The following is a 10,935-nucleotide window of genomic DNA, read 5'->3' as shown; positions in this document are numbered from 1 at the left end:
ATAACAAAAAATGTATTTATTTACTTTTGCAATCAGAAATCGACCGGCCAAAAAGTGCATCAAGACTATTAGAACATTTTATATTTTTTGCGACGCACACTTATCAGCGTAATGTAGTTGAAGTAATACGAATTCAAAATTATTATGTAGAAAAAAAAAATAATTTGTATAAACTGTCATGAAAAATGCATTACAAAATGCTAACTCAAAAACAGTCCCGTAATCCTTAATTAAATGTAATTATTATAGGTTAGTGTCTTTGTTCAGCGAGTAGAGACGGCCTTATCGACTGGGCGGCGCCGGGTGCGTTCGGGCGGGCTCGGGCGCCCCCTCGGCGCGCTTCGGGGAAATTCGGCGCGTCTCGCTCGGCTCTACTGAAAATTTAAGGGCTGCGTTTTAAGTTCCCCCACAAGAGCTTTGCGTCCACTTTACTTAGATATTACATAATATGAACTTGTATTAAGAAAATGATTTATTGTTTTTTAATTATTACATTAATTGATGATTTGTTTCTAGTCATTTGAGTCGTTGATGTTGATAATTTTTTGAAAGAAATATTTCAGGCCTTGGAAGAAATGCGACAGATAGAAGGCTTTATTTTGGAATAATAAGAAAAGTGAGATAAGAGTCGGGGTTGGCCGACAACCCTTTTCGCGGCGAAGTCTCCGGGCACATGGCGCGGGGCGGCATGGGGGGCGGGCGGTGCGGCGAGGGCGACGGGGGGGCGGCGCGGCGCGGTCCCGGGCCGCCCCTCCTCAGTGGCGGCCTGCAGTGCCGACGACGCGCGTGTCGCCTCCGACGTTCGAGCTCGCGAGCTAATCCGCTCATTTGGCAAGCGACGCCGCTCTCGGCGCGCCGGCAGCCCGCGGCCAGCGCGGCCGATGCTCTGAGCCAGCGCGCCGGCCCGTGCCCTCACCGCGGCCCGCCATGTGACACCGCTCGACAAAATGATCGCGCGCCCAAATGTTTACGTCGCCTCCAGTTGATACCGGGGGCTGACGCTGGCATGCTAATGTGAGTATCCGAGATCGATAGCACGCCGTGCGTTGTTTTCCAAAACGGCCCGAGCCCGCGTCACGCCGCGAGGGACGTGCCCACGTTTTTCTGCAATGCGACAATCCCGTTGCGATACATTATTTAAACGAGTGTTCGGTACGGGGCTCGGGACCGGGTATTGGAGGCTCCGGCGGTGATGGATGTGCTTGTCGGCAGTGGGGCCCCGCGGCGGTGCAGCTCGAGGACTCCCGCGCCGCCGCTGCACGCGCGTGGGCTTCGCGCGCGCTCCGTGCCGGCGCCATGCGGCGGTAGCGCGGCGGCGGGCCGAGCGGCGGACGGGCACTCGTGCGCTCTCGGCTATGTGCCCCCTTTGCGCTGCACTGTAAGTACCCCACTCACACACGCTCACACTGGCCACCGACAAACGGGCAGTACAGTCTTATTCACACTCATTTCTTATGCTCTCGGCTATGTGCCTCCTATGCCCTGCACTGTAAGTACCTCTCTCACACACGCACACACTTACCACCAACAAACTCGCACCAAACGCTCATTCACACTCACATATTTTCTTACGCTCTCGGATATGTGTCCCCACGCTGCACTGTAAGTGTCCGACTCATACAAGCAAACGCTCGCCACAAACAAACAGGCATTACTGTCTTATTCACATTCATTTCTTACGCTCTCAGATATGTCCCCTTTGCGCTACACTGTAAGTACCTCACTCATACACGCAAACACTTACCACCAACAAACAGGCAGCACAGTATTATCTACACTTATTTCTTACGCGCTCGGCTATGTGCTTTATGCTGCACTGTAAGTGTCCCACTCACACACGCACACACTCACTACCAACAAACTCGCATCACGCCTTCAATCATACTCATATATTTTCTTAAGCTCTCGGATATGTGATCCCTTTACGCTGCACTATCAGTGTCTCACTCATATTAGTACACGCTCGCCACCAACAAACAGGCAGCACAGTTTTCTACACACTTATTTCTTACGTCCTCGGATATGTGCCCCCTTTTCGCTGCACTATTAGTACCCCACTTAAACACTCACACACTCACCACCAACAAACTGGCATTACGCGCTCCTTCACACACACATACATATTTTCTTACGCTCTCGGATATGTGCCTCCCTTGCGTTGTACTGTAAGTACTCAAATTAGACACGCACATGGTCACCACAAAAAAGCACGCACAATGTTCAGAATTCGAGAATTCTGAATACGCTACAAAAGCGAGAGAATCTCACAGGTGCTAATTAAATATCATCACCATATCAGCCGATTGACACACACAACAATGAATAGGCCTTCCTCAAAGATCAATGTGATGACTGATCTTGCGCTGCCCTATCTAGCGACTTATTTAATAGGGTGCCTATCCACGTTGCGTCTGCGGGCTCGTGTTCGCTACTTGAGAATCGAATATACTAATCCGAAATTATTCGAATTTGACGTAAAACTAAAAATTTATTTTAATTCACATTTAAACTAATAACGTACGTAAAAAATAATAAATAATTTTAATATCAGATTTAATAGAGTTACATTATCATAGTTAAGTCGATTTTAGTAGTCTGCACTAGTCATAAACATATAATCCGATATAATTTTCTAAAATATCTTTGGTTACACAATTACATGATCACAAAATTACAAAATATTAAAAATTCTTTCATTAAGTTATAATACTTACACAGTCATTTAAATTTTACACTATACCATATAAAAAAATACATTCAATTTTTGCAAGATATACATTTTTTGGTGATATAAACATATACGTTTCAACCCATAGACGTCCCATACAAGGCATACATTTCCCTTAAAAAATTATAGTACGCATACCACGCCATTTTCCAACCTCTGGAAACTTGTTTATGTGCAGTGACAATTCCATATAGTTATCGCACAAAGTATACCTGGAATCGAATCCGTGACTTACTATCTACCACTGTTTAATAAATATGTATGTGTCGATTTGTATTACTAATTTGAAACCATAAATTAATATCTATAATTTTTAATTTTCAAAGTCCCTAAAATTTTATTAGAAGTTAGTAAATTCACTTTGTTTCTGAAAGTAAAAAATTGACATGTTAAGTAAAATATTGATTGTAAATGTGATAATTAAAATCAATAAAAATAGTACATTATTATACGTTTATATCGCCTTCAGTCCATCAAGAATATGAAAGGCATATTCTTGATGGAACCAAGAATTGCATAGAATAATCCTGTTCTATTATATCTATATTGTACGTTAGCATAAAGTAGGATATTGTTATAAATATTGAAAGCATACAATGGAGTCCACTTGCCTTTTCCAGTCCGTATAATAACTCTCTACTCATTGTTGCTATTTTTATCCACTTCGCTATAATCTTTCGCACGAAAACAGTTTTTGATTCAGTTCGTAACATACTGAAAAAAGGTATAATTTTATATATTAAAACTGTCTCAAATTATACACGATGATATTTTACTCGTATTAAAGCGATAGTTTCATAAATATAACAAAATGATAATATAACAACAAAAAGCGTTGTTAAATTTAGGAATATCACATATTAAAATTTATTATTGTTTACTGTCTGGCTCTGCAGACTTTGTAATGGCTGAAAGTGCCTTTAATATATGATTCAATAGAAGAAACATAGAGCTTATTTCATTGTGTTCGTTTATATAGACTTATTGGAAATAAATATAAGACCACACAAAATATTGTTATTATATTATTTCGGTATAAGAAAATGTGTGTAATGATGTTTGTGTGCAAAAAATATCTGAAAACATCGTAGAGCTTATGTTTATCGCATGTACATGATGCTTCACTGCGTTTAAACTCTTATTATTGACCGTTACAACGGATCAAAGAACACAGAGGTACATACATTCGCAAGTTCTATATAGAAGTCTCACTGTCCAAATTCGACTACACAAAATATTTTATGCTATACCATAGATTATTAAAACTCCTCTGAACTACATTATTATGATAATTAAATCGTCATTCATAATTTAATTACAAATATATATTAGGTTAATTTTTCTTATGCCAAATATATTTACTATGATGGTAATTCCATCTTTACGTCAATCGCCTTTAAGACATCAAAAGAGTAATTTTACTCAAAATTTAATCCGCCATTAAAATCCAAAACTTTATCTGTATACCTAAAATTTTTCCTTCAAAAATCCAATTAGAATCTTTAATACGTACATAATGTCCAAAGGAAATTTTAGCTGTTTATACTCCTATCTGTTATTTTTAAAAAAATTATCAGTAATACTGTGTTTAACTTCCTTCGAAAGATTTCTATATATATGATTGGTTGGAAGCGGCTTACATCTTGCATCTTCCGACAACTTTAACGAGGTCGTTTGTTCATCTTGTAGGTGAACGTCCTTCGCTGCTTTTGCTACACTGTACTCTGTTAAGAACCCAGCGGCTATCAATTGTGCGATCTATGTGGCATGCCCACCGCTATTTCAACTTGCTATTTCGCTTGACCATGTCGATCCTTTTCGTTCGTTTACGAATCTCTACACAGTTTTCTCTTTCTCTTTTCGAATCTCTACATTCGATCTTGTAGAGGAATTCTGAACATGAACATCTTCAAGACTCGTTGATTGTAGACTTTCCAGTGAGATCTGGAGGATCCATACTCATGGTTGTGTTGTTGTGTGGTCATTGCAAGGTATAAGCCTCCCCCAACAATATAGGGATATACCATAATCGCCGCGCTGGATAGACAGGTTGGCGATCGCAGTGTGGCGTGATAGTTCGTCGAGAACACTGCTGCCCATCCTCTGGAAACTTGTCTGTGCAGTGGCAAACCTATACAATTAATTTATAAAGTGCAAATTACATGTAAAACTATATCATGGAAATCAAACCCGTGACCTACCATCGCAACTCTCAGTCCTCTGTGGCCACTCTAATTAAATTATACGTACCTACAGAAGATGGTTGGTACCTACAGGAGATGGTTTTATATGTAAAAACATGAAATATAAGCTTCTATGAAATATTATTAAGAACAAGTCTAAGGGTTAAATTAATATACTGTACTACTGTATAGTAGTAAATTTTAAGCCATAAACATGTTACATTAAAGTTATATTCATCACAAAAACTTATTTGGAATTACCAACGTGAACATATTTTTATTCCAAGGTCGTAGTTGCTATAATCTGAGTGGGTCACTCGTCTTCATTTACGTAAGCATTCTGTTTACTTAGTTACATTTTAATGAAAGTTTCCACTGTTAGTATTGTATATGACCTTTTAGAAATGGGAGTGAAGGGCTAACACACGTAGCAATTTACATACAGTTTGATGCTCGTTGAACATCTTTAACTTACTACGAGAAGGATATCTTTAATATATAATATGTGAGAAAATTCATAAAGTCTAATACTAACTATAAATAAACTAAACAGTTTTTAAATGATAACTTTATTTAATTAATTGCTGCTCTTTGGTAACAATTGTATTTAACAACAATTGCTACCAAACCCAGTAGTAGAAGACTGTCACTTGCAGGTCTGTGTATTATTAGTGGGACCAGAAAGTAACGCAGTTTTCTATTTTTAAATTCACACGACTACATTTTAACAAGTTCTTATTTCTAATCAACAATATATTCACCTACATTATCAACAATCTTTTGCCATCTAGTATACAACGTGTTTTAATTATTTAATGAGCTATCAAATGGCAATGAAATATCGACATGCACAGAAACGAAATTGCTCTCCGGTTTCCCTAATATATTTTATTGTTTGGGAATTAATTATATAGGATTGGTACTGCTATCAAACAAGCTTCCAGAGGATGGGCAGCAACGTCACTGCGTACCAGAATACCATGCTGCGATTGCCAACTCACCTATCAAACGTGACAAATATCGTATATCCCTATATTTTTGGAAAGCCTATACCTTGCAGTGGGCGTCTATGGACCGAAACAACGAAGAAGATATCCAAAGTACGTTTCATATTTCATACACAACATGTAACATATATTTTTAATATTATTCCTTTAACATTTTACATTATATATTTTTCTTGTAATATATTTACTTTAGGATTGTACCGTAAAATAAGTCTTTACTATATTATCTGAAATTTTAAGTCCATTAGAACAATATTTATTTTTATAAATATTAAACACAGCTAATCCGTTCAAGCCATTCTCAAATCTCAGTAAGATATTATCATTTATATATAAATATTCTCATGGAAAATGTTCGACTGGTATGTTAAATAATCGCCCCTAATAATTTTATTATACAAAACTTTAAACGAAACTACTTAAAACATATGTATTAGTACATTGCTGGCTTACTTGATCTTATATATAGATGATTTACCACATAAAAAATGATATAAAAACGACGCAGAAATGTAAGGAATCCTTTGCAATATTGCCTTCTCTATTGAAAATATCTACTACACCCTCGTTCACCACGGCAACACTGATTTGCGGTATCCATTCTTAATTCCAGGAATTAAAATTGAAAATCGTTTGAAATATCTAAAGCGTCCGGGTCAAATGCACTCTATATTGGCAATCAAAGTGGTTCGAACCCAATAACGCGTATCGAAGAGCTCTTGTGTTAGACTGCGTCGGATTTCTTTGCAACTGCATTTTCTATTGAAATAGATTTTGTGTCAATGTGCTATGTAGCTGATTTCGTAACATACTAGTTTAGGTGTTTAAAAATGCATCGGTTTTTTATTACAAAATGTCTTCAGGTTACAGCCACAGACCTGTGAAGAACCTACAAAACGAAAACACCACAGTACAACTAAATAAACTTTTTTTAACAACTGATGCGATGTTTGAACTTTCTGACCAATACAGTATAAATTATTATCAAAGTAAAAGGTATATAATATACGTATTAGTACAGGATTTCAGAGAGTCCAAAAAATTGAGAGAATCCTATTCATATACTTTTTACAAAAAACTACATATTAGTTTAGGATTTCGGAGAGCTCAAAAATATTGAGAGAATTCTATTCATATATTTTTTTTTACAAAAAACTAAAAAGCCAAAACCTTTGCGTGCAATATCATAACATCCACAGCCCTTCATAGGCATCCCTCAAACTTTACCCTCCGTTAGTGAAAACACTGTTTTATTACTAATAGGACTATCCGAAGCGGTTTGCATTCCGCAAATATAGTCTACTTTGTATATCGATGCTATTCACTAATCCAGAACCTAAAAACATTACGCACAATTTTTCCTTCAGCACACAATGACGCCTAATCCTTGACACATAGTAGCCAGTCTTGTTATTTTAGTAATTTTGCAAATCACAGCCACCAACAAACCAAAAATTAAATAAATCAGACACCCACTTAAACAGCTGTAAATTAAATCTAGAGATATGTAATTAAAACCTTATTTTACACATTAAATTTTATCGTCGTCGTCACTTCAACCCATAGACGCCTACTGTAATACATAGGCCTCCGTCAAAGATATCTATGGGGGTATATACCATGAAGCAGACGGGTAGACAATCGCAAAATTGTACAAGACGCTGCTATCTGCTGCTGCAATCCTATATAATTAATGCACAAAGTGTGAATTACATGTAACACTGAATTCTGGTTAACCCGTGACCTACGAACGCAAGTGTCAGTCCTCTACCGCCGGATTGCCACAACTCTAATTACATTATACATGTATAGTACTACATTTATATATCTCATTTAAAATACATCCGCTTAAAATTGCAGTCAAGAGGTTTTTTATGCAGTATTCTTAAGGAGTAACCAATGTCCGATATAGGCCGTTTAGTGCGTAATATTTCACGCCACGTAAATCAACTACCTATCAATATATTGGTCAAAGTAAAAGGATTAAAAAAATCCGTACTAGCTGTTAGCACGGAAACTATAGACGCTGTCTAGTTTAAAAAGATCTTAAATTAATAATTTATGTATAACTTTTTAACTATTATAATTTAAGTGTGACAAAAGCTAGTGTTAAACTCAAATGTTTTTGCTTAAAAGTCTTATGGGACAACGTATTATCGTATTCGTTCTTAAACGCTACGTTCACCATATTTATGAGAAAAATTTTAGGACACACAATTATTTATATTTCTCTATTAAAACTCGTATTAATTTCCTCATATTATTTTACAATACAGACTAATTATTCATAAATTTGCAATGAAGAGCTCTTTTATTGTTGCAATAGAAAAATATACTGTCGTCTATAGTTCTTATGTCGTTTACAAGATAGTAAGCGACAAAATTAGCTCACAGATTAAACAAATTATTAATCCAGTAATTACACTAATTATGGCGCTCTAAAATCACACAGTGTTAGAGATAAAAGAAGGCAACATAGACAATCTTTAGTAAAAAGAAGTTTAAAAAATTGATTAACCGATACAACTAAATTAATTTAAGAGAAACGAAGTCTTTATATTATGAAATTAAACATACTGATATTGCTTTAAGGTATACAATATAAATTTCCTAATTAAATTGAAGCCATAAAACAAAATAACTAAAGTGTTATTACCATAAATATCATTAAAATATGATTGGGATTTTTTCCATAAAGTGTGTACATTTTCAATAACGACCAAATAGATATTCATCGCTTAATAAACTATATTGCTATTGTAAAAGCAATATCCATTAAACCCAGCCGATGGAATATGGGCAGTATTTATATTATGAAGTGTCGATTCGAACCATTGCTTCGTCGAGCGACAGACAAGTAGCAAATATGAGGTTTTTTCGAGAGCACTTGTCCTATCGTTCAATATATTGTTTAGTCAGCGCAGTCAAAGGTTTACTGTGCCCGAGGCAAACGAGACACGTCCGCTATAAAGACAGGCATCGTAAATACAAAGTGTTATGACAAATTATTAACACTGGTCTAGAATATTTTTCGTCTCCATTTCTAGAATTCTGCGATATATTTATTTTATGTTAATACAAATAATACAAACACTTCTTGTTATCCAACTATATTATTAATTTAATAAAACACTTTATAATAAATACAACAATAAATAAACTAGTCTAGGAGAGAAAAGAATTGACAAAAAACTTCTTTCAACTTTTGTCACAATACCATTTTAAACCATTGCAAAATCCAAACGTGAATTTATACACGTTTTATTATTTAAAATTAAGATAAATAATCATGTAAATTAAAAAAAATATTTATAAAAAATACTAAACTGTTTTACTGATGGTTGGCCCTTTGGCAAGAGATTTTAAAGGTTGAACCTTCACGGCGCTGTCTGCAGACACAAAACTAGAATTAAACGTCGCATTTTTATTCCAAAAGTTACGAACGCAAACGCGTAAAACGTATAATTTTGTAATTCAAATTATTGAATTAAATTCCCTGATATTATAAAGCAAAATATCATTTTTAAGCAATAGTCTCAAAAAAATTTGGTACTTTTTAAAATTCTTCTCCGACAAACCTTTTCATCGTGACCTTGGTCATCATCAGGTCACCTCTAAAGATCGCTGCGATGACCGGTCTTTCGCTGTCCACGACCAGCGACTTCCTGTGACCTTGACTATGTTGTCGGCCGTCCTAATGGGGAGCCTACCCAGGGTTGTATTTGTCTCTCAATCAAATTAATATTTATCATGTTCCACGCAATGCTAAAAATACGTCAAAAAATAAATCCACTGAAACCAAATGTGGCAAATGTATTGGAAAAGTGTAAAGCATGAAATGTGAAAGAGCTGAAAGGCAAAAATCAGCAATGAGTCGCGAACGCGCCCATGAACATTACTTACCCGCGGAAAGCCGCGCGAATTTCACAAACTATAGATAACGTCGGCCGTTCACGACAGTTGCAGCCGATATAGAATTGGCACCCATGCAATAAAGTTGAATAATTTCCAATCCAGCCGCCATTAAAATATACGCTTTCGGGAGTAGAACATTTTTGGCTCGGCTTGAAGTTATCAATACAGTCGCGTAATCTTTTTTGTTACGATTATTACGCGTCTTTTACCGCACTGCACTTATTGTCATTCGTAAGTTAGTAAAAACAGTTTTACTAACAATTTATAAACGTTGAGAAGGTTACTATATAGGCTGATTGGCCATAAGCTAGCTTTAAAGCACACGCGGCCCGTTAAACATGTTTATTTGGCCCGCCAAGTATTTCTAAAATGAATGAAAATGAATCTATTTTGTCGTTCGTATATTGTTTAAAATGAATTATTAATTATAATAAAATTAAAGTACATTAAACAGAAACAGTTACACGGTAAGCAAGCTATTTGCGTGTTGTTACCTGAAAAAACAGTGTCAAACCTCACCTTACTCACCTCACCCTTTTTAATTTTTTTCTTTTTTAAAAATAAAATTTTAGAGATTATTAATAAAAGATTCTTTATGTGTGGCCCGCAAAAAAAATTAATTTAGATTGGCCCGTTATTTAAAAAGGTTGCTCACCCCTGTTTTAAAGGTTTTACACCTATTTTCAATCACAAGTGATCGCCTTCAATAATGTTACATTATTTTTTCTCTTGGAATTTGGCAGCCACATAACTGTCAGTACAGTCTGCAGGGATAGTAAATAATGTTTATTTTTAATATGAATTAAATAGAATTAAAAAAAAATTCTTACTATATCTTAAAATTTAAGAAATACCCCTGAGTTAAAATTACCTTATTCTTCTTGTAGTTCGTTTTGATTGACTGAAACTTTATAACTTTGTTTTTTATGGTCTTAAATGATATACCTTAAGAAAGTTCGAAATGACTACTCATGTACTCGTAATAAACTTAATGTTCATACTTACTTTTCTTTTTTCGAGCTGTATTCTTAGAGTTTTGTAATTAATGTTTATGGTATCAGAAGGAATGGTTTACAACAATGAAATATGTCAAAACTATCAC

The 10,935-nt window shown here is 35.8% G+C and overlaps 1 protein-coding gene across 1 annotated transcript in view; it reads right to left on the bottom strand.

Moving 5' to 3' along the window:
* Positions 1 to 1,133: 1,133 nt before the first annotated feature.
* The window catches only part of LOC137923507 (uncharacterized), a 36,145-nt gene continuing 26,343 nt past the window's right edge, over positions 1,134 to 10,935 (bottom strand). The window contains exon 2 of the mRNA XM_068766767.1: positions 1,134 to 1,376. Coding sequence (XP_068622868.1) covers positions 1,134 to 1,376 — 243 coding nt within the window. The remainder of the gene's footprint in view (positions 1,377 to 10,935) is intronic.

The sequence above is a fragment of the Battus philenor genome, unplaced genomic scaffold, assembly GCF_028537555.1.
Source record: "Battus philenor isolate CCGP_79_NKW_IND1 unplaced genomic scaffold, ilBatPhil1.0.hap1 SCAF_21, whole genome shotgun sequence".
In the NCBI taxonomy this organism is placed as follows: Eukaryota; Metazoa; Arthropoda; class Insecta; order Lepidoptera; family Papilionidae; genus Battus; species Battus philenor.
The sequence above is the reverse complement of the archived record's forward strand: the minus strand, read 5'-3'. Positions and strand labels throughout refer to the sequence as shown.